This window comes from Callithrix jacchus, chromosome 13 (assembly GCF_049354715.1).
Source record: "Callithrix jacchus isolate 240 chromosome 13, calJac240_pri, whole genome shotgun sequence".
Taxonomy (NCBI): Eukaryota; Metazoa; Chordata; class Mammalia; order Primates; family Cebidae; genus Callithrix; species Callithrix jacchus.
In genome coordinates, this window is record NC_133514.1 from 23,482,267 (window position 1) to 23,510,034 (window position 27,768).

At 36.6% G+C, this 27,768-nt stretch overlaps 1 protein-coding gene across 50 annotated transcripts in view; it reads right to left on the reverse strand.

The window, feature by feature from the left end:
* Positions 1 to 7,197: 7,197 nt before the first annotated feature.
* Positions 7,198 to 27,768, reverse strand: part of PCM1 (pericentriolar material 1) — a 114,182-nt gene continuing 93,611 nt past the window's right edge. For 31 of the 50 annotated variants that reach the window (XM_078347413.1, XM_078347403.1, XM_078347410.1 and 28 more), the window contains 10 exons: positions 27,526 to 27,660; positions 24,166 to 24,363; positions 22,987 to 23,046; positions 22,526 to 22,655; positions 22,097 to 22,257; positions 20,014 to 20,086; positions 19,216 to 19,472; positions 10,681 to 10,773; positions 10,481 to 10,595; positions 7,198 to 9,144 (listed from right to left, as the gene is read on the reverse strand). In XM_078347413.1, the coding sequence (XP_078203539.1) occupies positions 9,119 to 9,144; positions 10,481 to 10,595; positions 10,681 to 10,773; positions 19,216 to 19,472; positions 20,014 to 20,086; positions 22,097 to 22,257; positions 22,526 to 22,655; positions 22,987 to 23,046; positions 24,166 to 24,363; positions 27,526 to 27,660 (1,248 nt within the window). In that variant the 3' untranslated portion in view covers positions 7,198 to 9,118. Of the gene's footprint in view, positions 9,145 to 10,480; positions 10,596 to 10,680; positions 10,774 to 19,215; positions 19,473 to 20,013; positions 20,087 to 22,096; positions 22,258 to 22,525; positions 22,656 to 22,986; positions 23,047 to 24,165; positions 24,364 to 27,525; positions 27,673 to 27,768 lie in introns of all 50 variants that reach the window. The other 19 variants (XM_078347407.1, XM_078347397.1, XM_078347405.1 and 16 more) reach the window with 1 other exon arrangement.

Sequence of the window (27,768 nt, forward strand, 5' to 3'; positions counted from 1 at the left end):
GATTTGTTACAAAGGTATACTGTGTGGTGCTAAGGTTTGGGGTATGAAGTAATCTATCACCCACAATGGGTGAGCCTGGAACCCAATAGGTAGATTTTTAGCCCTTCCTCTCCTCCTGCTCTATATCCTCTAGTAGTCCCCAATGTCTTTGGTTCACATCTTTATGTCCACGGGTACCCAGTGTTTACCTCCCACTTACAAGTGAGAACGTGAAGTATCTGACTTTGTTTCTGCATTCGTTCACTTAGGATAATAGTCTCCAGCTGCATCCATGTTGCTGCAAAGGACATGATTATTGTTCTCTTTTTATGGCTGCATAGTATTTCATGGTGGATGTGTACCATATTTTCTTTGTCCATACCACTGTTAATGGGCATATGGATTGGTTTCATGTCTTTGCTATTGTGAATAGTGCTGCAGTGAACATATAGGTGCACAGGCGTTTTTGGTAGAATAATTTATTTTCCTTTGGGTACATATCCAGTAATGGGATTGCTGGGTTGAATAGCAGTTCAACTCTTAGTTCTTTGAGAAATATCCAAACTGCTCTCCACTGTAGCTGAACTAATTTACATGGAATTTTGATTTTGATTGTATTAAATCTTTAGATCAATTTGGGAAAAACGGAAATCTACACATTATTGAGTTGTATTCTCAAAAAATATTGTACATCTCTTCGTTTACTGAGATCTTTTTTAACAACTCAAAAGTTTAGAATTTTTGTCTTTTGTGACATTTATTTTTATCTTGTAAGTTTCAAACAATTCTAAATAACTTTAAAACATTACTTATTAACTGCTGATATATAAAAGTAATGTTTAAATTATCGCCTTATATAATGCCATTTTGCTGAACACACTTTTTCATATGATTTCTCTGTCGATTTGGATTTTCTTTGTTGACAACAGATCATCTGTGAATAATGCCCATTTTTTCTTTCTTTCCAAATTCTTACACATTTTATTTTCTTGCCTTACAATACTGGGTAAAATCTATAGTACAATGTGGAATGTAAGTTATAATTAGGGGCATTCATTTCTTTTTCGTGGTTTTTTTTTTTTTTTTTTTTTTTGAGACAGAGTTTCGCTCTAGTTACCCAGGCTGGAGTGCAATGGCGCTATCTCAGCTCACCACAACCTCCTCCTCCTGGGTTCAGGCAATTCTCCTGCCTCAGCCTCCTGAGTACCTGGGATTACAGGCATGCACCACCATGCCCAACTAATTTTTTGTATTTTTAGTAGAGACGGGGTTTCACCATGTCGACCAGGATGGTCTCGATCTCTTGACCTCGTGATCCACCCACCTCGGCCTCCCAAAGTGCTGGGATTACAGGCTTGAGCCACCTCGCCGGCCTTTTTCATGGTTTTAAAAGAGATTGTGTCTAATTGTTAAAGCTGGAGTTAAAGAAGTTCTCAGAAGGTATGGAGTCTACCACAGAATACAGCTCCACATATATGCTTTCTTTCCTTTATCCTTTCTCTTTTAATTTCGGTGCTAGGGAAGAATGATGGCAAGGGTGGGGGAAGTAGAACAGCGTGTGAGCCAATATACTATTGACAACTTTCACTGCATTTCTTCTAAATAGTGGCCTGATTATTTTTTTCTCTGCTGTCACTCTTTTGAGGTTACCCTTATTTTACAATGAAACTTGACATGACATTTTCTAGTGAAAGTAGAATGTAGAATTTTTAAAATTCCATTGAAAAGCAGCTGTCAGAGGTATTGCCAGCTATTAAAAACCTAATGTCATTATAATATAAGAAATATTTCAAATTAACCTTTTCCTCTACCCAAACTTCTTTGCATAATTTCTCCTTGATGAGTCTGCTGCTTTGCTGATTACATAGTGCATTCCACATTCAAAAAAAAAATTTTTTTTGGCATAGAGACAGCCTTCAAAGGGCTCGACCAATCACTGATGTCCTACTTAAACCTTGTTGGAAATAGTGTCACTGGAAAGTTGACACAAATGTATATGCCCCCTACCCCCACCCCAGCCAAAAAATATATATATTTATATAGATAGATGTATGAAAAAACTAACCTAAAAAATAGCAAATAGGAAATAGCACTGTTTTAGATGGAAAATGTAGGTAGACGATGGTGGCTTAACGTTTTGATAATATTGCAGGCTATTACCTGAGCTCTCATTTGATCAGCATATTCTCTACAGACAAAAACAACAGACACTAATGCTGTTCTTTCTCTTCTGCTTTACTTAAACAAAATCTGCAGTTATAGGGAAATACTGAGGGGAAGGTTCCATTTACCTTTGAGGCCAAAGTGTTGATAAGGTTGGCCCTGCCCTATACTCCTTCCACATGTAGGATCCTCAGTAACAACAGTTTGTGAGCCCTTGGGATATGTGGCTTTCTACTTGGAGAGGTAGACAGAGTAGAATCCATTTGCTTTGAAGAACTGACATCAAGTTGTTTTGGTTTCCCTTAAGCTAGCCATTCATTTAACCATCAGGTAGTAATAACGATGGTGATTCAGTCATAATTACCCCCTTTCTAGAACAGCGTATTTGTAAAAATCTACCTAATCCTTTCCGTTTGTACATACAGTATCTGACACTCAAATCTGCAATGCTAGAATACTGTGGATAGCTAATGTACAGAAAATATTAGGACGACTGAGTTACTATCCTAGTAGTAAATGTTGTAGGCAGCAATACACAAAGCTAACAAATACTGAGCACCAACTTTGTGCCGGGCCCTGTTCAGTTGCTGGGGATACAGTGTTGAACTAGTTTGACTCCTAACAAGGAGAGACAGATGTGAATATACTAATGATAGTTTCAGATGGTGACAAGTATAGGAAGAAAAAAAAGAAAGAAAATGTGATAGAGAATAACTCAAGCATGTGAGGCAAATTTGATGGAAACTACAAACTCACATAGGCTCAAGGAATCCCAAGCATAATTCATCCATCCACGCATACACAGGCATATCACACTCAAATTGCTGAAAAATACGTATTACATAGAAAAGAAAAATGACAGCAGACTTCTTTCCAAAGAACTATATAAGCCAGAAAACTGCGACATTGTTAATGTGTTAAAAAAAAAAAAAGTTCAACTAAATTTCTGTATTGAATCAAAAGAAGATCTAGATGAAGGGAAAACTATATAATGTACACGAATTGGAAAAAATATTGTTTACATGTCCATTTCCTCCAAATCTGTAAGTTCAATGCAATTCCAAAATTCCCAGCAGGTTTTTGGTTTGTGAAAACTGAAATTGAAAATGCAAAACATAGCCAAAAAGTCTGTGAAAGAACAAAGTTAGAGGACTTATGTTTCTTTCTTTTTGGTGAGCAAGATGAAGAGAAACTTAGAACAGCTCAGAGGAGGCTTTTTTTTTTTCTATATCCCAAATCATCAAGCCAAGGACTCAGGACTTACTATAAAGCTACTGTTGTCAAGACAGTGCAATACTAAAAAACAGACATGTAAATCAACAGGGGCATGTTACTTAATCAACAATACAGAAGAAGGGTACTACTATAAACTGCTTTTCTTCCCACTCATAGGCTTTGAAAAATTAAAGTCAGTTACTGTAGTCCATTCTCCAACCTTGAATGTAAACTAAATGATATTTTAAATTAGTCTTCCACTCTTGGCATTAGAGTATTTCTATATGGTAAGATACAAAAATTTCTTATGGAAGTATGTTAAGGTTTATGTTAAGGTTTACATAGACACTGGATATGTGAAGTGTGTTTAAAACTGAGCTGTTGGTTGCCCGACATCTGATTGTTCTAGCCTTCTCATCTTAATAAGTGGCAATTCCATCCTCCTACTTTCTTAGGACAAATCCTTTGACAGTCTGTGGCTCAGCTCAGTAGAAATGGTCAGCTCTACCTTTAAATTTTAAGAACTTAGCTAGTTTCACTACTTCTTCCACTACCTGCAGTCTTTATTCAAGCCATTCTTTCTCTGGCTTTGATTCCTGCCTCCTAATGGCCAGACCCCTCACTTCCTTGACTTTCTATAATCTAGTCTTAGCACAGCAACCAGAGTGATACTATTCAGATGATACTAGTAGCTTCCTATTTTGTTGTAAATAAAAGCAAAATGCCTTCAGAAGGCCCTACAGGACTATTCTCTCCCTCTTTCTCATTTTCCCTCAGCTTCAGTCACACTGACCTCTGCTGTTCAACATGCAGATGATGTTCATCATCGCGTGCAGGGCCCTTTACATTTACTGTTACTTCTACCTAGAATGTTCTCTCCTCAGATATTTTTATGGCATGTTTAGTGACATCTCTATGTATCCAACCTAAAATTGCATCTCCCCACAATTTATGTTTATCTTCTTGCCCTCGGCTTATCTTTCTCTAACATAGACAATTTGTATAGCACTGTAACATTTTTATGAGCATTATTTCATTAGATAGAATAACCCATACCTAATCTAAGCCTAGGGAAATTCTGAATATAACTGTGAGACAATAGCTGATAGTCACACCAGTAGGTGAAATTTTTGTAAACACCAATGGAGATGGGTAACTCTAAATTTGTATCCACAGCCTCACTAAAAGTGATGCTTAACATAAATTTTGAAAACTACTAGTGTGAGATAACATAGCTCTTTGTATCTTTCAAAGCTTTTTTTGTGATCTGATCTGTAGAAAAAACATAGGCAGGAAGCTATACCCTGGAGATGCAGTTTATTAAAGGTGAGGATTCCTAGCAAAACAATATTTCCAACTATATGATTTGTTTTAAAATTAATCACATGTGGGCCGGGTGCAGTGGCTCATGCCTGTAATCCCAGTACTCTGGGCGGCTGAGTCAGGTGGATCACTTGATCTCCAGAGTTCAAGACCAGCTTTGCCAACATGGCGAACCCCTGTCTCTACTAAAAAAATGCAAAAATTTGGCCGGGCGCGGTGGCTCAAGCCTGTAATCCCAGCACTTTGGGAGGCCGAGGCGGGTGGATCATGAGGTCAAGAGATCGAGACCATCTTGGTCAACATGGTGAAACCCCGTCTCTACTAAAAACACAAAAAATTAGCTGGGCATGGTGGCGTGTACCTGTAATCCCAGCTACTCAGAAGGCTGAGGCAGGAGAATTGCCTGGACCCAGGAGGCGCAGGTTGCGGTGAGCTGAGATCGCACCATTGCACTCCAGCCTGGGTAACAAGAGCAAAACTCCGTCTCAAAAAAAGAAAGCAAAAATTAGCCAGGTGTGGTGGCAAGCGCCTGTAATCCCAGCTACTCAGGAGGCTGAGGCAGGAAGAACTGCTTGAACTCAGGAGGTGGAAGTTGTAGTGAGCTGAGATCACACCATTGCACTCCAGCCTCGGCAACACAGCGAGACTCTGTCTGGGGCTGGGGAAATTAGTCACATGTGATTTGTTACACCTACATATGGGGGATAGACAACTAAGTACACTTCAGGAAAGTCTTAAGGCAAAAACTACATTTAGTATGTAAAAGAGATATAACAACTCAATTGCATAGAAATTTCATACTGTGATTAGTTTTTGAAACAAGCAAATCAAGAGCTCTAAATTGCTGGCCCAACATTTATTTTGTTATGGATATTTCTAAGTCTGAAAACAGGAAATGAACTGATAAAATAATTAGAAGCACACACACACACACACACACAGGTTGAATGTTGCTCATCTGAAATACTTGGAAATAGAACTCTTTTGGATTTTTTGAATATTTATATTTACTGGTTGAGCAACCCAAATGTGAAAATCCAAAATCCCAAACGCCTCAATGAATATTTCCTTTGAGGGTCATTTAGCACTTAAAAGTTTTGGATTTTGGAGCATTTCCAACTATGGATACTGAATCTGTGTGTGTACACGTGGGTGCGTGCATGTGTGCATCAAAGTCATTTGTAGGCACAGAGCTCCCTTCTCTTAATTTTCAGAAAATGAGCCAGCCAATGATACCAGTGAATCTGAGGAGGAAAGCAGACATGTAAAGACAGAGATTGTAAGAGTAACAGTTAGAGTTACACAAGAACAACAAGAAATGCTAGCTCTTCCAGTCAAGGGCGCCTGGAACATTTATTTGTATAGTAAAATAAGTGAAATCTAGAGTCAATCTCCTTTTGAAAGACGAGCTGATTAAAGTAAGTTGGACAAGAAATAAATCAGTATTTTTTAGTAAATCTAAGAATATTCTCTCTCTAGCATACATGTTACTCATGCTTTTTATTTGCTGTTTTATGATGCTCTGACATCTTAAAATGCTTGCTAATCAGAGGTACCACCCTATTCAGGGCTAGCTCTTTCATATGTATACCAACCAATCCCAAGTGTATAGCCCCAACCACCCTCCTTTTCTAATTCTTGCACACCAAGCCACTGTTTCTCTGCCGTAAATCATCCCAGGACCAGGTACCAGAAACTCACATACCATCCATATAGCCAAATGCCCACCAATATTATTCAAACTAGCCTATCTTAAACCATTTACCCCACTTGGCCTTTCCTGTAGAAACCTCAATGAAGGATCTAACTAATCTTGCCCCTTGGCTCTGTCATATGCCACCTGACTACAATTTGGTGCTTTCCCCATGACTGTATGTAACATGTGGTCTTTCTTCACTCTTTTTTTTTCTTTGAGACAGTCTCACTCTATCACTCAGGCTGGAGTGCAGTGGTGCAATCCTGACTCACTGCAACCTTTGCCTCCTGGGTTCAAGGGTTTCTCCTGCCTCAGCCTCCTGAGGAGCTGGGATTACAGGTGTGTTCTACCACACCCAGCTCATTTTTGTATTTTTTATTAGAGACGGGGTTTTGCCGTGTTGGCCAGGCTGATCTTTAACTCCTGACCTCAGGTGATCCACCTGCCTCGGCCTCCCAAACTGTTGGGATTATAGGAGTGAGCCACACCGCACTGGTGGTAACCCACTCTCTGAGGTCTGTTAAGTATAATAAACATATTTATTTTAAGTTGATTCTTCCTTTGGCCAGTGACTTCTATCATACCATTATTCAACATATGCATTCTTAGAACAGTATATAAAATATCGATAATTAAGAACAGAGCAACCGTTCATTGTAAAAACAAAAAATCTCAAGTTCAATCAGCTTTCCGGCTGATACATCATTTTTCATGTTCTTTTTCTTATTTTGTTTTACATTTAAAAGTGTTAAGCCACAACTGTGGAATAAATTCTAAAACGTAAATGAGTATGTGAATTTAAAAGAAAATACAATTCTGGGTTGTATACAGGATATATATTTATTAACAGTGAAAAAGCATTTACCCAAAGTGAATGTTACAAAATACAAAGAGTACCTCCACAGTCTGGCCAGATCATTCGTTTAGGCATTATCTCAATCTGCGTAACGTTTTCTCTCACTCATTTTGACCTTTTCTCCCTCTATCTCTAACCAAAGTTTTTAATTTCAAAATTAGAACAAATAGGAATATTTAATGCCTAATCCTTCAGCAATAGTTACTAGAGAAAACAGATTAAATAAATCCATCTGCTTTCAAACCCTAGGTATTTTAAAACTAAATTATCTACTAAAATAGAAAAAACAGTAGACTTAGATTATAGCAGCTATAACACAAGTCAAATAAGCAATCTGATAAGGTTTTTAAGTACTATAGTAATAACTAAGATATAAATACAATTTCTAGTTTACCTTTAATATGCATGCAGAGAGAGAGAGAGAGAGCCGCAATATGTAAGGCTTGGCTTGAGTACCAAAACAAAGTTTTTACCCTTTTTGCTTCAAGTCTAGAAAATACAGAATTTTAGTGTGCATGTAACATAACTTACTATTCCAATTTCCCTGAAGTTAGACCACTTGGTAAGAATTCCTAATTCTGAATTGGTAATTTTCCGAATAGGTTTTATTAAAGTTGATATATTGTCTTCCATAATATAAGTAGCAATACAGTAAATATCCTTGTAGGGAAATCCTCATTTAATACTCCTTGATTGGACATTATACTGAGGTATACAGCAAGTAACAGTTTTAAAGGAATACTCAACAAGTTCTTTTTTTATGGGGTATTTCAGTTGTTAACAAAGTTAACATACTTATTGGAACGAATTCATCACATTTAAGGAAGAATCTGTAAGGTTGACTTACTCACTGTTAACTGGTTTTTTGAAGCCTTACTGTGTATATGGACAATTTGGGATAAAAAGTAAATCATTTTTCCAAAGCCGATACTTAAAGTCACATAAATGTTCAGTACTTTATGTGGAAATCTGCTTCTCCCTCACTACACAAAAAAGCAACTACTATGCTTTGGTCTTAAATTACCATCTCAAAAGGCAAGTTTATCTGAAGGCATATAGATTCTTACTATTATATAAATTTTGTTCTATTTATCACCACTTTAAAAAGTTAAGTTTTTCATTTAAAAATCACAATGTTACTTCTCTGTGCAGAAATCTCTCTAATTATATAAAGCTTATTTTTTTTACTTTCAGACAGAGGTGACGTAGATAGGATTTGAAATTCCGGAAAATATTTATCTAACAGATAATGATGTAATAAGTTTTAGATACTGAGAACCTATGTTCTAAACTTGTTATCTAATTTCAGTGGATTAATATATATTCTATAATAACTTCATAAGTATCCTGGATACCTTTATAATCTGCCCTATTCTTGCACAGGAATAGGACTTGCAGTTATCTAAAAGAACATCAGACCCAACAGCAGCAACACTGGCACTGTTTGGATGACTGGCCTAATGAATGGGCTTTATAATAAATAATATATTTCTCTAACTCGTAACCATTGCTCTTCTCTGAACAGCCTAAAGTTATATAAAACATTGACTTGCTGTATAGAATTCAACATAATTTCCAAAAAAGATACTTTATAGATAAGTCCAAACTTTATTTAAAACTACATTTTAAATTTGTTACCAAATATCACAATGGGGAAGAAAGACCCCCCTCCCCCTCAATGAAACCCCACAGTATATCAAGGCTTAAATTTGTCCAGAATTGAGTTTCTGATGTTTTTAATAACCATGGGCACAAATTACCACACCTATCAAAAATGCAGTGTCAAACTAATTTACATTTTTATACAGATCAAAACATGTTTATTTAGTATTGTTTTCATATATGCACTGACTATGTAAAGAGAGAGATGAGCCTCTGAAGACATCTCATATACTCTGGGCTCCCACTGTTTCTGAAAAACAGAATAATAATTAATGCTTTATAAATTACTTATTGAATTACTAGAATTTAACATTGTTTTCTCTGCCATTAAAGCTTTTACTTTTAGTATAAGGTTATTATGAAGAAAATCCTGACTTAGCTAATACAATCCCCTAAGAGCACACAGTGAAAAAGAATAGGTGAGGTTTCTGATTCAATATGGCAGACTGAGCAGATACTTCCTATCTCTCTAAAAACACCCCACTAGGAAAAAAGAAAAGAAAAGAAAACTATAGAATAGAATAAATCTAGATCAACAGAACAAGACTGGTTGTGAGAGAACAGAATAGAGACTATTAATAAATGACCAGAATGCTTAAAGCAGATGGAAGCATACCCAAAGAGAGTGGAGAAAGCTGCAGCTCAAGTACTTAAAAGAGGTTGCAGCTGAGATGGGTACCATAGTCTAACAGGTAGAAATGGGCTGAAAACTGAGAAATTAATTGAAGGTTTGTTATGTGAATGTTCCATCCTTATCCTCACTCCATTTCCAGGAAAAATAAAAACAATAAAATATCATATGATTTTCATCACCTGATGAACTGATGGAGAATAACAAAAAGAAATTCACCCTGATGCAAGAAAACACTGAGTGGCTCAAGAGCTGTGCTATTAGACTCCTACAGAAAGAAATCTGACTGTCGCTTGGCTCTACAATGAATGATATTTACAAAGAAGCATCCTCAGAGAAAGTGTATAACATTTAATTATATAAGAGTATTTACTTTAATAACTTTAGTAATGTAAGAATATGGGCAAAACTGAACAGAGAACCTAGAAGAAAGCAGAGGAGCAGCAGCAGAGGAATAATGACCAAACTTGATGGAACAAGAAAATGCCATATACTTAATCAAAATAGAAAGTAAAAAGTAGAACAACCAAAAATGATATGAACACTGAGAGGAGGAGGAGAGGTAGGTGTAGATACACACTTGCCTTCGGGTAGAGAAGAGGTATTATCTGGATCTTAAACATTAAGAATCATAGAATATTATTTAGAGACAGTCTCCTAAAGAACTAAAAATCAGTAATAAAAAGTGGGTTTTTGCTATTTATAAATTTTTGTATCTTTCTCAAACCATGTGCATGTATAAATGTTAAAACTAAAGATTTTAAAAATAGAAAAAATCTGACAATATTGTTTCATAAATTAAACAGCTGAACTAAAATGCTTATAGAATTATGCTATCTTTCCAGTATTTGGCTTAAATCTCCCAGGAAATAGTGGCATATTTAAAAAATAAACACAATAGCTGTATAAAGACAATGATTTTCAATATAGTAAGATTTAAATTGGTAACTCTTACCAGGTTCTTTTAGTGTCTGAGAATTTCCAGCTAATTCTTCAGTATGCATTTCACATATTTCACCAGATAAGTGGTTTTTTTGTTGTTCTTCTACCATTTTCTTCCTGAGATCTGCCTTTGGAATGAAAATTGAAAATACCAATCATTCTTCATGTTGACAATATTTGTTATATAAAGACAAGTTAAAGACAGCCAAATACCTCTGAATATATTGTCAGTTTCAGTGGTAAATCTTCAACTTTCACAAAATCTTCTTCATCAGACTTTTGACTTATATTACCAGATTCTGCTTCCTGTAAGATAAATTTAAAGAAAAAAAATATATACTCTAGATCTAAACCAGTCATCCATGTGAAGAAAAAAAGTGAATTCTTTTATCAGTAATTCTATCATATTTGGTTTTCTTCTATATTCGGCTCTATGAATAATTCAGAAATACAAAGTTCACAGGAAAAGCTACACATCACATCTGTGTACATACTGTCAACCTTTCTGTTACCATTTTGTCAGTAAAAAAAAAAAAAAAAAAAAATCAGGCCAGTTTATACACACTGAAGAAATAGTAGTTATAGCACCAAGACTAAAAACGTTAGGAAGACAACTCATTTCTTATGTTTACTGAACACATGAGAGCTGTACCCAGCAGAATGTAAGTAACCATTCACAAATTTTTCCATTTATCAACTCTGATGAGGCTCAATTAGAAAAATGACATACGAATTTAGTAACTCTCTTTTGTGATCACCTCAAACTTGTTTTTCCTCAACTTTTTCCTCCTACTGATTATCCAAGTAGAAGTCTTAGGTTTTTCTTGCAGTATTTCTCACTCTTCCTCCTCTTGTTCCGCTCATATTGCCTACTTATATAAATAGTAGGAGCCTCCTATCTTGACAATATATCCTATAGTCCTCAGATTAACCTTCACAGTCCATAACTTTGACCATTTCACTTCCTTACACAAAAACATTCAGTAGGATCCCGGACTAAAATATAAATTCAAGAGCTTTTATAATTTACCTTTGACTTAATTTCAATGAAATGTCTTTTATGGCAACTCTACACAATGGTCAGATGATAACAAGAATAAACCTAATAGGTAATTTTCAGAGTTTTAAATGTGTACTTTTACTGGTAGTGAGGCAAACAAAACAGTTAAGAGTTACTGTTTCTACTAATGTTTTTGAAAGATTTTAAGTCCCCTTTCTGAGAAATTATAAAATCATAACTATAAATACATATTTAAGAACAAAACGATTTTTTTTTTTTTTTTGGTAAGACACATGGCTTCACTCTGTTGCCCAGACTGGAATGCAGTGGGGGCAATCAGAGTTTAACACAGCCTAGAACTCCTGGGCTCAAGTGATCCTCCTGCCTCAGCCTCCTGAGTAGCTAGGACCGCAGGCATGCACAATCACACCTGGCTAATTTTTAATTTTTCGTAGAGACAGGATCTCACTATGTTGCCCAGGCTGGTCTCAAACTCCTTTTAGTTCTATCCAACAAAAGCACTGACTAGAAATGACTCAGGTTAAGTTTTACTTAGGTTTTGCAATTTAAGGAAGATCAAGGCTATTTTAAAGGCGTTTTATGTGGGGTTTTACTGCTCAGGTATTTTTCAGACCTGGTCTCCATTTTATTTTTGCTTTAACAGTTCCGGCCTTTTGGCTGCCCTCTCAGCTTGGGGGTGGCCAGGTGGCACAGCATTACTCTGTTACCACTACTGACATAGATACTGGGATGAAAAGTCAGGTAAAGTTATCATTGAAAGGCATGTTGGGATTCAGTCATGCAGCCTCCAACAACAATAAGTAGTCAGTGTGTTTCCCTGATGGCAATCACCTAATGAATGAGTGGCTACTGGAAAGCATTTAAACCCCTTGGGAAGATGTTAACACACAAGGGAAGAAAACACAGAAACTGTAGCAAGAACTGAAAGATCCCTCTAAGCAAAGATTCCCAGGAGCCAAAATTTAACCAACTGAGTAACTCAATGGAGGAGGCCTTGCTTATCTGATGAAAAATTTGGATTTGTTAAGACCTTTTAAATTTTGGGCAACAGTACCTGATTGTTAACATAAAAACAGTACTTTTCACCAATTAGGGCAGAAGCTCCTTCCTGTGAGCAGCTTTCTACTGGAGTTCCACTGAGGCCAAATTACTCAACTCGGATTGTATTGCTTGAAGATTATCTAAAGTATCATTAAACCTTTTTTTCAAGGGTTGCTGTGCAATTTTCCCAATTCATAGACTGCCAGCTAAAGAAAAAGGGATCTTAAGAAAGAACAAAATCTAGAACCTCTTTATATATTTGAGTTTGGGAGATCACAGGGAGTTCTTTCGTGAGGATCACTTTTTGTACAAACAACCTCAGGTTAAGAATTTCACTACCATTTAAAGAGTCATACCTGGTCATTTTAGGTAGGAAATAGCCCCAATCACAGTGTTCAGACCATACAGATGAAAACATTTATATATTTTGTTGCTATACAAGATGAACAACCCAGTATTACTGAAGGGGCAAAGGAGACCCTATTACCCACCAGTTGGGAATGATATGACTGTCATGGTTATTCTTTGTCGTATCTGCTATCTGCACATTGCCAGGTAGAGTGGTTATGATTTAAATAGGAAGAGGAATAAAATACATTTCTATCTATTATTTTTGGGTACCATCGCCAAATAAGAATGTCTGGTTTCCTTTTCAAACATGCCCTGAAAATTGATCTTATAAAAAACAACCTATTTTGCTGTATATAGTGAAACTATAGAGGTATTCCATTTGCCTCTAGAGCTTCCTTTGAACCAGTGTCTACTTTCTGTCAGTTCTCTACTAAAATAGTCAAGGGTATTATGATATAGTTCTGATTTTAAATATGTGATCGTTATATAGGAGGCCAGTCTCCAAATTTGTGTCAAACCAAAGTTTGACTACATATAAGGAGACTGGAACACCGTCTAGGCCCAGTTCCATTAAGGTTTTCTGTGCATAGTGATACATTACCAGCAATAAAATCAACAGTAGTTACAGGACATACCTTTGCTTCTATAATTTCTTCCCAGTGCCAAGTCAGTCAATCATAAGTATCAACCAACTTGCTAAGGGAAGGATACCAAACCTTTTCATAAAACCAGTTTCCTGAATTGCTCACCCAAGTGTGTATAGGAGCAGATTACAGTATTAGTTGTGATTCCATTAATCTAGATGACTACAGGGCCAGCAATTTCTTTGGTGAGTCAGAGTGGCTATGATTTGAACATCAGACCTTAGAGGATGTTTTTGTTCCATTGTCGTGGGGAAGTTGTTTACTTTACAATGCCACCTGCTCGTAGGGAAGGCTTTCCCTTAGACATCTTTAAGTCATCTATAGGTTGCCAATTCCAAAAGTCTAAGAAAGCTCTCTCCACTTGCGACATGGATCCAAAGCTCAAAACCAGTGTGAGTAGTAGGAAGCATCTGGCTTTTCCAATGAGGCTCAAAGGCAATTTTTCTCTGCTGTTGTTTCCAAAAGATCCAATCTCTAGGTTCTAAGTCATGGAAGGCAGTCATGGATCATCACTGGTAGGCAGTTTACAAAAAGCCTCCTTCACCTGGTAGAAATATACTTTTGAGTAATCATTAAGGCCTTGCAGTATTGAGTCATTTCAGCACTAACAAATACAGGTGATACATGGGGTTATACTATTAAAAGGCATAGGTCTTCCTTTTCTGTAGGGGTTGATCTAACTGCCAGTAGGTCCAGTGGTAACATTTTGGCCAAGGTAATACAGTTGATTGTTAATGTAGCTAATTTTAGTTTCAAGATACCATTTGTCCATGCAACAATGGTAGTGTAACCAAGTTTGAAAATCTTGTTTATTTGATAATCTGTTCAGGAAAATGAGTTCCTTTATCACTGGAGATGTCTCCGGAAATATTCCATAAAGGAAACACATTTTCTAAACATTTTTTGCTACTTCTATGGCATCACCTTTTCAATATCGGTAAGTCCCAATCTATCCTGTAAACAGGGGCACTACTACAAGAATAACTGATAACTCATTGAGGGTGACAGCTGAATGAAATTCATCTGCAGACATACAAGTGGTCTAGCAGGCAGCAGAAATGTCAAGGGTCTTTCTGGCTTTGAGTTTGACAAGCCACACTGTTGTAAGCCGTTTCTGCTGCTTTATAACAATCAACCCACCAGTACTTTTTTAATAATTTGAATCATTTTTCTTCACCATGATGGTTTGTAGAGTGCAAGGCCTAAGGACCAGCTGGTTTGTCTGGGCCTTCAGTCAGTCCTTGTTGAGCATTAAATTTGCATCCTTTAAGATTCCATTTTTGTTGTTTCAACTCAGGTGCACAGCATTGTTTACTGAACAAATTATCGTAAGTGATTTGATCTTGGTCGATAATCTGTGGAGTTCATTCAAAATGAATTATTTTGTCAATTTCAGACTTGGCCATAAAGTCCACATGTGCATTTCCTTGATATTCAGGTTCAGTCCTATGAGCATGAGCATGAGCATCATTTTCATTAACAGCTACTTCTGAGGGCAGCAGAATAGCTGAAAGTTCATCTACCAGAGGTCCAGTATTGATGGGCGCTCCACTACAAGTGAGACCCCTCTGTTTCCACAAGATTTCAAAATCATTGCTCACTCCAAAGGCATTACTATGCCAGGAGAGAAATAAGGGATTCAAGAGCTACAGTATCCCGTAAGACCAATGAACTCTCTTAACTGCCTCAGTTGTGGGCCTAAGGAACCCGTGGATTGTTTCTATTATTTCAGGTAAGAGGAAATTCCCTGTGCACTCAGATTATGTCCTAAGTAATGGACCTTTACTCTAGAGCAGGGGTCCCCAACACCCCGTACTGGTCCAAGGCCTGTTAGGAACCAGGCAACACGGTTAAGAGGTGAGCAGTGGACAGAAGGCCGGGCCAGTAAGCCAAGCCTCACCTTTATTTAAAGCCACTCCCATCACTCACATTCCCCCCTGAGCTCCGCCTCCTGTCAGATTACTAAATGGCAATAGATTCTCCTAGGAGCTTGAACCCTATTGTGAACTGCGCATGTGAGCGATCTAGGTTGCATACTCCTAAAGAGACTCTAATATTTGATGTGTCACTGCCTCCCATCATCCCCAGATGGGACCATCTAGCTTCAGGAAAACAAGCTCAGGGCTCCCACTGATTCTACATTATGATGAGTTGTATAAGAATTTCATTATAAATGTAATAATAATAGAAATAAGGTGCAAGATTAATGACATGTGTTTGAATCATCCTGAAACCATCCCCCTTACCCTAGGCCCAAGGAATAATTTTCTTCCATGAAACCAGTCCCTGGTGCCAAAAAGGTTAGGGACTACTGCTCTAGAGAACTGAAGTTCTGCCAGTGAGACCGTATGTCCCTAGTAAGCTAAAAGTATAAAAGCAGTATACAGAGAGAATACAATTGTAAAGTTGACAGGTCTTGGTATAATGTCTGAGAAAAACAAGATAGGGCTTCAGTGAACCCCTGTGGCAATGCAGTCCAAGTATATTGCTGGTTTTTCCAGGTAAAAACAAAAAACTTTTGGTTCTCCTTATCAAATGAAATACTAAGAAAAGCAGAGCAAATATCTATCACACTGTTAACCATTTAGAATCTGTAGACACATTAGATAAGAAAGTGTTAGGATTTGGAATAGCTCACTCCAAAGGCATTACTATGCCAGGAATGAATATTGGACTCACAATTTTATTTACTGCATGTAAGTCTTGAACAAATCTCCAACTTTGTCCATTAGATTTAACTGTAGGATTGGAGCATTATAAAGAAAAATACAAGGGATTATAAGATCTTGTTTTATTAAATCTTCTATAATTGATTGCCTCTGACTTTAGGTGGCATCAGGGCAATTTAGGCAATGGCTTGGATTAATGTATTTGGATTTCTATAGGTTTACCACTTTTAATCTTCCCTTTATTAGTTGAAAAAACACAAAAACATCTGGGTGCTTCAGAAGGTTGGTATAAGAGTGAGTTTCAATATTATCAATTCAATTCCTGCTTGTAGGGAACAGAACAGTTCAAGTGTAGAAGGGTCAGGAAGCTCTAAAATTAACTTTCCTTCCCAAGAGAACTTTATGTACCCTCTCAATTTAGACAGCAAATCTTGTCCCAGTGTGTTTACTGAAACAGTGTCACTTTGTAGGAAAGCATGCTTTTCTGAAACTGGTCCAAGTGTCATTTGGATTAATTCACATTGTATTCTCTGAACTTGATTTGAAACCTGAAACATTTTCTTTCCTCCAAGAAATCTGCTGTAGGATGGGGTTGAAAGTGGAGATGGTGGCTCTGATATCCACCAACACTATACATGACTCCCACTGATGCTGACCTTAATTTTTCCATGTTTGTTTAAGGGCCATATGAAGAGTAACGTACCAGAGAATCCCTTGTCCCATCGGTGTTGACTGTCTTCAGAGTTGAACCCTTGGGAACTTCTTGATGATGAAACAGTCTGGCCCAAAATGGGTACAGGTAGGTCCATTAGAGAACTGATCAATAGTGGACAATCTTTTCTTCAGTGGTCTGTTTATAGACATTGATTGTTTTTCTGGTTCTATTCTCCAAATGTTCAGCTATGGTAACTGATGTAGCCATACCAGTGACCTGTCATCCAATCTTGTGTTTTTTTAATCAAGTCACCAGACTCTAGTCAGAGACTACTGATGAAAAAAACCATTTCCGTTCCTGTAGGAAATACTCCCTGCTGTATTTTAAGACAGGATGTTTAACAAATGAGATTTCCAATCTAGCCCTGTAATCAGAAATAGATTCATCTTCTTCTATGTTTATAATGACTGAATAATGGACTAGTCAATCATTTGTGGAAAGACCGTGGGATACCTTCTAAATGTTTTCCAGTTGTTTTTCTAGCATTTTTGGGTTGTCCACAGAAGTAGCTCTTGAAGGATTGGCTATACTCTTCTCAGGCTTATGCCATCCTGCTGTGGTCATCCATCAACATGCTTCCCCCAGCTCCTAATATCATGCACATAAACTGACAGAAATCAGGAAGCCCAGGGTCATTCTAATTCTAAATTCCTCAGCAAACTGTTTTGAATTTTCCTTGAGATTTCGATAGTCTTTTGCTATGGCTCTGAGTTCAGCTTTTGATCCAGAAGTAAAAGTAGTTACAGGAGCCAGACCTGGGTGTCCTGAGGGTCTAACTTAGTAAAGCATTAGCCTAACTTCCTTTCTGTCATCATCCTCAGAGTGAAAGGGTAATTGAGCAAAAGGATTAAAATGACTGAACAAAATGGGTTAGTAAATTCAGAATTAGATAGAGGAGGATAAGGAGAGTAACAGGTTAGAGTGAAGTCACTCCTTGTAATTTATTTTTGTCTTCAATTCATTGCTTAAGCTTTTCATCTGTCTTACTTGCGTTTTGTAAGGAATCTTTTAGAGAGGCAAGTTTGGAATTATATCTTTTAGAAAGCTCTGCATACCAATCAAAAACTGCTTCCTATTGTTTCTGAGGCATTTGGGATCCCTTCGTTTCTAATATCCCCATAAATAAATTTACCTAGATTAAAACGTCTCCACTGTAATTTTAATTCTTCTCTGGTAAAGTGCAACCATTTCTGTATAAATGCAGAGTTTTGGGTCCGTAATTTCTAAACATAAAATTTGCTAGAGTTCTAGAAAGAGGGGTCCCAGACGCCTTAGGTGTTAATGAACCCGGAATAGCCTATCTTTCTAAAATTCACCTACCTGAGGCTGCCGACTGGGCCCAGTTGGCAGAAAATAACATTATGGATAAGGGGGTACTTTAAGATAGAGTGTATGTTCCAAAACTGTGGATACTGTCAGACACCTAGTTTGACTTCTGGATCCAATAAAAAATGAAATTACTCAAATAAACTCAGAGAGCTCAGGACACAAACTGTGGGGCCTGAAATCCAAGAGGGACTTACCCAAGACCTCCAGATGCAGCGAGAAATGGGCACCTTTCGCCTGGTTCCTCGATGCTTCCAGAGGCCATAGGGGGTCTCTTTCGAATCCCACTCTGACACCAAACTGAAAGAAAAATCTGAGGCACCATAAAAGTTTAGAGTTTATTTGAGTAAAAAGCAATTTAGGAACTGGGAATGCCAGACCAAAAGCAATTTAGTCTTTCTTTCACTAAGAAAATATCAAACGGATTTATTTGGAAAATGTGGAAGTAAATTAAATTATTTGCTTGTATGTAAGCTGGCTACTCATGACTGGCTGGGGTTAAGCTTTGGTTCTAACATGACCCAAGTGAAGTTTCATTTAGGTTTTGCAGTTTAAGCAAGATTAACTATTTTTAAGGTTTTTGCTTTTATTTCCCATCCCAAGTGTAAACCTTTGGGTTTACTAAAATTTGCAAAATATTCTAAACAGTTGAGAAGTCAAGAATGGGTAGTAGTATAAAAGATAAATGATGATTCATGTATCATTATCAGTTCAGATCCAAACTTAAAATGAACTCGCTTCATCTCTTTGGTTCTCAAAATGACAAAACATATAACAGCTTGTGGGTTTTGAGATTGTCATCCTAATTCACTATTACCCTTCTGCTAAAGTTTAAGTGTGACTAAGAAAAATGCTCCAACAGGTTCTAAACCTAAACACAAAATGGAGTTTGGTTCACATGCTGAAAATGCTAACCTGAAAATGAAGAAATATGCACAGAAATGAAAAGTACAAATATTTGGAAACGTAAACGATACATACATAATCATTCACTAACACTGGAGATTCAGTATCAGGACTTCCAGCCAGAGAGCTTTCAGGAGTTTCCTGACCAGATTTAACTTCTTTGACTCTAGGCACTAAGGTTTCAATTTCAGGTAAAGGTAACGGCAAAGGGTTAGGTTGTTGAGGTGAATCAACAGTAGCAGGTGAGTCCTTATGGGCAGCACTATTTAAAGGTTGCTCATTTTCCAAGATATTGAGGTAACAGGGTTTCACAGGAGAGCTATCTTGGTCATCTGTCATCAAAAGAAAGTCTCAATATTAGTGTAATGCAATAAATGTTAAAATTTTACTTTCTATTACACTAATAAAGACAATAGGCATGAACAAGAGTCATCAAGACATTTAAGACCAAAAAGAAAAGGCAACTACAAATTTTCCTTATCAATAGTTCCCAAATTTAGTTGTTCAAAATGATCTGGGAGCATTTTAAAAATCAGATTCCTCAAATCCACCTGATTTCTAATGAATTAGGACTTTCAGGAATAAAGCCTACAAATGGATATTTTTTTTTAAATCTCCCATATTTGTATCTAAAGATGCTCTTTACAGAATTTTTGTCTGTGTGGTAAATATTTGTCACCTTTTCTTTAATAACTGTTTACAGAAACAAATTTCTCTTATGTTTTATAGGCAGAAGAAAAATACACATCAGGTCCAAAGTATTTTCAAACTAATAATTTAACATTTTGTGGTTTTTTTTTTTTTTTTTTTTTTTTTTTAGCTTTTGAGTAAATAATGGAAATTATCTTAAAATCAAAGACGTAGATTTCTTACCTTTACTGGTGGCTTCTTGTTCCAATGGGACATTTCTGCTTTCTGCTGTCTTTTCAAAGTCATGCTGTAGAACCTAGAAGACAAAAATGTTTTAGTAGAAGGGCCTGAAACATATGGTCACTATAAAAGAGATGGTTAGATATGTGTGTTTTTTTGTCCAACCCAAGACCTTCATACAAAGAAATATAAAAGTATCTTCTAAAACTGTTTCAAGAAGGAGGCTTTGGTTGTGATTTCAAGATGGCTAAGTAAAAGGGTTTCCTTTAAAAAAAAAAAAAAACTGGGATAAAAACTGTATTTTAAAAACAAATTTTTTCAGACTCTGAAAGATACCTATATATATGCAGACATTAAGTGAGTGACAGTGAAAGAGGAAGATGAACAAAGCTAAATGCTTTCAGCAGGGAGAGGAAACAAAAACTGAGATTCATCTCATAATTCTAAGTAACAGATCTAGAAAGGAAGGCATATGACGTTGGGGTAGGAGCTGGTGATGAAAAGGTGGGGGTGGTAGTTAAAAATGTTTAAGGAAAATCACCTTGGTTCTCTCCTCCAACCTCAACAGAAAATGGCAGATTATATTTTAGAGAAGTTAAATTAGTGAGCCCAGACCTGGGAACACTGGGAGGTGGTACAGAGGCACAAATGAGGACACAGTAAAAGTATTTGGTGTAAAAGTAATTGTGGGTTTTGCTATTGAAAGGAATGACCAAAACCATAATTACTTCTGCACCAACCTAAATAGAGTACTGAAAACAGAAGAATCTAGTGCATGCCTGTATAAACGTAGGACCTCAGCCCCATTCCCACATCTAGTTTTGGAATGCCAACAGCAGGACAGCAAAGGATCCTAATTTGGAGAATCTAAGCCATTTCAAAGAAAATACCAATAGATACTGACATTTAGGAGTTTCTATAAAAATGCTCGCTGTCTCCCCAGATGCCCTACAGGGAAGCTCAAAAGAACTTTAACCTCCTTTTTGGTATATCATTGTTTAATAAAAACAACCAAGGTTCAGCAGATATTTAAAAATAGGAGATACTCCTTCTGTGAAATAACAGGGCACTACAAAAAAGTAATAATCAGAAAAAAAAAGTGTTTAGAAGTTAAAAATATGACAGCTGAAATAAAAAGAATTTAATACAAGTGATAGATAAGGAAAAGAGAAAATTAGATCAATCCATGAGTACTAACAGTATCTGAAAATATTAATTACAGAAGGAAGAAAAATGTGTGGCAGAAATTAAGAAAATTTAAAAATTTATAAAACAGCAGGACATGATACAAATTGAAAACTATCACTGAGTACCCATTGCAATGAATGAAAAAAGACTCCAACAAATGGCACATCACTGTAAAATGTCAAACTCCTGAGGATAAAATCTAGACAAGGGAGGAAAATAACATATCTAAAAGTACCCCCTTATCCACAGAATGTATGTTCCAAAACTGTGGATACTACCAAACCCCATTTATACTGGTTGTCCCCATACAAACTCATCTATGATAAAGTTTAATTTGTAAGTTAAGCACAGTGAGAGACTAACAACAATAACAGTAAAACAGAACAATTCTCTTGTGCTTTGGGGCCATTAAGTCAAATAAGGGTTGAACACAAACACTGTGATACTGCAAGTCTATCTGCCAACCTAGATGGTGTAGACATGCTGAACAATGGAATGATTCACAACCCAAATAGGAAGAAGCAGGCCAGTGTGATATTTAGTCATGCCACTAAAAACTGTGTGCCATTTAAAACTTATAAACTGTTGGGTGGGTGTGGTGGCTCATGTTTGTAATCCCAGAGCTTTGGAAGGCTGAGGTGGGAGAATCGCTTGAGCTCAGGAGTTTGAGGCTATGAGAAGTGAGCTACAATTATACCACTGCACTCCAGCCCAGAAGATTGAGCAAAACCCTGTCTCTAAAAAGCAATTATAAAAAATAAGCTATTTCAGATTTTAATAAGCATAATAATGAGGCTTACATTCATTTAAGCTTAAAATTTTGACATTTTTTAGAAAGATCTGCTTTCAGTAGTTAAAATAAGGCTGATAGAAGTATGTCAGTCAAATATGGGAATACCTGATCATCATGTTCATTTTCTTCGGTAGCTTCGGTGTTAGCCTGCAGGGAAGTCTGGACATCTACAGGGCCTTCTTCAAATTCTTCTATTTCTTCATCCTCATTCTCATCTTCTCCACTTCCATAATTAGTTAAAGCCTGAGTTTCAGCTTTAGACAAATCTAAATTGATTAATACACAACTCTGAGTAAATTTCACACAATCTTAACAGTAGCCACCATTCACTGCATTCCTGCATGGCACAGATGCTTTATATAAAGTACTGAACACAGTATGTATTAGAAAACGTATGGTGCAGAAAGGCCAGATAATTTAGTTAGGGTCACAGTGAAATTTGATATCAGGGTTCTTTGACACTTACCTGTTCCAGTAAATGGTCTACAAAAAATCTAATGGATACAGATAATAATACAGAGCCTTTAAACTTACTAATAGACACTGGACATCCTTCACTTTCTTCATCTTCCTCTTGATCAGAAATATCAGATCTTATATTTTGGGGACCATCATACACCTCAGATGTTTGAGTCTGTTTAACTGTTTCAGTCTCATCCTTGTCCTAGACATAAATATATTTGAGTAATTAATTCCTTAAAGTACAAGTGTAAAAGGTATATAATTAATAATGATCATTATCTAACAAAAAATACAAAGAACCATTTTTGATAGTCTAGTTTTAAGTTTGTCAGAAGAAAGGTCATTTGATGATTTACTCTGTTCTCAAATATTAAGGTAAGCACTCTTAAAATAATATTGTTTCAAAAGCATTATTTTTAGGCAAATCTTTTTTTGAGACAGTCTTGCTCTGTTGCCCAGGCTGGTCTTGAATTCCTGACCTTGTGATCCACGCACCCGGCCATATTTTTAGGCAAAAATTAATTAGCACATACTTTGTCTTCGTCATCAATCTCTCCAGCAGGTGAGCCATGATCTTCAAGAATCCTTTTTGCCTTTAAAACAAATCAATTACACAGAATTTAGCAATATGCTTAGATATTCAGCAATTCTCTAGACTTGAAACTGGACTATATTACTTTCCATTCATTTATTATAATATCATGCTGTTTTATTTTCTTCAAGCTCTTAGCAATGGCTGAAATGTCTGAAATTTATTTATATATAGAAAATAAGCATCATGAAAAAGATAGCCTGACTTTGTCTACTTTAGATTATAAGAAACAAAGTCCATCTCTTTCTCTTTGGGGTCTTGGCTTGTTTCCTTCTCATAAAAGAGGATCAGGAAATGGGTATACATCTAGGAAAAAGCTTCCTGGTATGCCACAAGTCGACGCAGAACAGTCATCCAATCTCAAATGTGACCAAAACAAATTTGACAAGGTAGAAGAAACTACACGGATGTAAAACCCAAAGCCCTGACTAATAAGCATTTGTGTTGACTGAGAGTGACCTCTGGGTAATGCATATTCTCAGAGAATCTATAGGGATTGTTGACAGCCATGGCAGGCAGCTGGCCCAGGACCAGATCCCAGCCCTCCTTCTTTGGAGACCTCAATACGGGATGATAATGTGAACTGGTTATATGACAATGTACATTTAACATCAATTCCTGTCTGTATTACTCCTGATCTTTTTTTTGAGATGGAGTTTCACTCGTTACCCAGGCTGGAGTGCAATGGCGTGATCTCGGCTCACTGCAATCTCCGCCTCCTGGGTTCAGGCAATTCTCCTGCCTCAGCCTCCTAAGTACCTGGGATTACAGGCACGCGCCACCATGTCCAGCTAATTTTTCGTATTTTTAGTAGAGATGGGGTTTCGCCATGTTGACCAGGATGGTCTCGATCTCTTGACCTCGTGATCCACCCGCCATGGCCTCTCAAAGTGCTGGGATTACAGGCATGAGCCACCGCACCCGGCCTCCTGATCTTTAGTAAGTGCTGTTACTCCTCAGATTCCACATATGGTTAGCATATATAATGGCTTATAATGTGATTAACTGATATTACTAAAAACTACTTTTGCTGAGGTAAAATACGATTTTAGTTCTTAGTAATGATTAAGAAGTATATTTATGAGCCATTTAGCCTAAAATCACAATAAATGTTATTTACCTCTTTGGCATAAGACTGTATCACTCCAGCTGCTTCTATTTTCCTTTTGCATCTCTGTTTAACAGTTACACTATTATTATCCAAATCTTGCATAAGCTTAAAGAAAGCCAATTCATTGAATAACACTTCAGATATCTCTACAAGAAGATCTTCTCCACAGTCTTTCAGTTTTCTGCCAGAAAATTTTGCCAGTGAATCCTATTTAAATTAAAGATTATAGTAAATTTCAATTGTAGAACAATATACTTTCAAGTACTGAAAAACTCAGAACTAATGATTATGATTACTAAGATAGGTTAATAGTACTAAAGAATATCGCTATATTACAAAGTAGGAATATTGCTATTCCTGCTTAAAGAATATATTCAAGGGGAGGAAAAGAATATATATGGTCATCCATATTTAGTTGCTATTTAATATAACTGCTGGGCACAAATGAATTCAGACAGGAATTCCTAATTCCAAAAAGCTCCTTAACAGTACAGGAGATCTACAGTAATAAATTATAAGTGCTATGAGAGGAAAATACAAAGTCTTTTACCTCTAAATGGTACCATTAAAATACTAATTTTAAAGCTTCCTCCTTTACTTGAGCCAACCATTCTAATTTAAATTTTTCTTCAAAAGTAAACTTCAATTCTATTCAAGTTGATATACAGAATCATGTAAAAGAAAACAGGATTTTGGCTGGGTGCGGTAGCTCACGCCTGTAAGCCTTTGGGAGGTTGAGGTGGGTGGATCACCAGAGGTCCGGAGTTTGAGACCAGCCTGGCCAACATGGTGAAACCCCATCTCTACTAAAAAAATCAGATTATCAAAAAATTAGCCGGGCATGGTGGCAGGTGCCTGTAATCTTAGCTACTAGGGAGGCTGAGGCAGGAGAATCCCTTGAATCCGGGATGCGGAAAGTTGTGGTGAGCCAAGATCGTGCCATTCCACTTCACCCTGGGCAATGAGCGAAACTCCGTCTCAAAAAAAAAAAAAACAACACTGATCTTTGATACAGATTAACTGCCGCCTCCTTTATTGTCCTGTACCTAAGTCAGATTAAGTCAGATCAAAAGGCAGAAAAGACTCGAGGACTATTAAATCTTTGACCTTTTCTGAAAGGAAAATATCATCTCAACTAGACTGCTGTAACAATGCATTAAGCCTTATATAGAAAGATGCTAAAACTCTGTCCACATAAACCAGCAGTCCCTAACCTTTCTGGTACCAGGACCTGGTTTTATGGAATACCATTTTTCCACCAACTAGAGGTTGGGGGAAGGTTTCAAGATGACTCAAGCACATTACATTGATTGTGCCCTTTATTACACTGTAACATATAACGAAATAATTATACAACTCACCATAATGTAGAATCAGTGGGAACCCTGAGCTTATTTTCCTGCAACTAGATGGTCTCATCTGGGGGTGATGGGACACAGTAACAGGTCAGGAATTAGATTCTCATAAGGAGCACGTAACGTAGGTACATTACATGTACAATTTACAGTAGGGTTCAAACTCCTATGAAAATCTAATGCTGCTGCTGATCTGACAGGAGGTGGTGCTCAGTCGGTAATGAGAGCGATGGGGGAAGCTTTGCTCATTCACCTGCCACTCACCAGCCTGGAGGTTGGGGATCCCTGATACCAATGATCCCAAACTTCTGATGTCTGTTCTTTGGAATCTGTGCTTCACAGGCAGCTGTCCTCAAACTGGTTGCTTGAATAAGCTCTCTTTAAACTAGATTCTGACCCTTTTGATTGTTTGGGGTTGAGAATCATCAAATAAATATATGCTACACATTTTTCATAAAACCACTCCTTTTTCTTTCTAAAAATAAGGACTATGCTATTTACAGAACAGGCAATATTTTAAGTTAAAGATGACAGTAAATTTCAATTTACTATTGCCTTTACAGATACAGCCTAAAAAGACAAACTACTATGACACTGAACGCCTGCCTCTTTCCCCTACCAAAACACTACCTTATCTAGTACAATTATGGTAAAACATACAAGATATGCTGGGTGCTTTGTGGGTAAAAAATTCTTGAACAGGCTTCAGAAGGAAAAATGTAGAAGATGGTACTTTAAGCTCTAGCTCATAAAAAAATTTTTCAAGACTCTGGGCAATATTTAATGTAAATTAACTTTTATTCTTCATGTATGTCGTCTTGTGAAAAAAATCAAGAATGAAATGAAAGAAAAACAGTCACACGTGAGACTGAGAAAAAAATCGTATTTCCAAATTAATGCTTTGGGTTCTGCCCATAATTATCATAGTAGGCAAAACTGAGGAAGGGCTACATGGATCTTGATAAAATATATTTAAATTATAATTTCTTTTAGCCTTATTTTAAAATGGAGCTGGATTCCTACAATGCACAACACCATCAGTATCTTACAGTCCTTATAAATTATGTATTAGTACTGATTAGTAATTAGTACTAACAGGGCCAGGACAATTTATACTTTAGTTTTAATACTAAGAAAATGGAAAATTATAGTGATACAAATTTGCACCAAGCCCAAGGTTTAAAAAAGATTAACATTTCATAAGAAAATTTTGTAATAAAGATGAAAAAAATGTATGACCTAATTTGGAGTAAAATTACACATCAATGAACTATCTCAATGGGAAAATATTCAGTTAAATAAAAGGTAAAGATGTTACATGAAGGAAACAAGGTAATTTTATTAACACTTAACATGGGATTTCTCAACCTTGGCACTACTGACATTTAAGGCCAGATAATTATTTGCTGTCTGTGTAACTATCCTGTGTATTGTCAAATGTTTGTCAAGATTCCTATTCTCTACCCATTAGTTGCTAGTACCTGTCCTCTCAGCCCTCCCTATCTTCTCTACACTACCTGCTGTGATAAAGTATCTACAGACATTGCTAAATGTCTCCCAGCAAATTCTCCCCTAGTTGAGAACCACTGACTTACTATAATTTTAGGGTACAGATACAGCCTAAAAAGTCTCTACAATCACCTGGTTTTTGGCTTCTGAAATTTCCCAGATGAGTCAAATTACTTTAATTATTTTAGAAAAAGTCACAGAATACTTTCTAAACATTTCAAACTAAAAATGTTTTCACTAAAGAGAAGAAAAACCAAACCAGTAAAAGCTTATAAGAGACATGCCTTAGAGATGACCAAATTAAATGAAGATACAAACAGGACCTAACAACGATACAGTATTTTTTTAAACCAAGTGACAACCTAGAGAAGTATTACATCATCCCAAGTGGATTCTAATTGGATGTCCACCTGAATAAATTGTGTAATGCAAGGAAATGTGCCCCCCACAAAAAAACCTCACTGCATAGTACATATTGGTAAATCATACAAGTAAAAACTCTTACCTGTAATATACTTCCAAGCTGTTTATGAAAGAATTTTACAAACTCTTTGCTCTCATCATTTTGCTGGGTAAGGGTCAAAACCATGCGCCTTACTGAAGTTAGAAGCTGTGAGGAGCATACTTCATCCATGTGCTCCTGAGAAAAATCCTAGTTGGTTAGAATATAAACTTACCTATTGTTTATAAAAAAGAAATCAATCCATATAATAAAAAATGTTAATTTTTACTTGTCTTACATAAATGT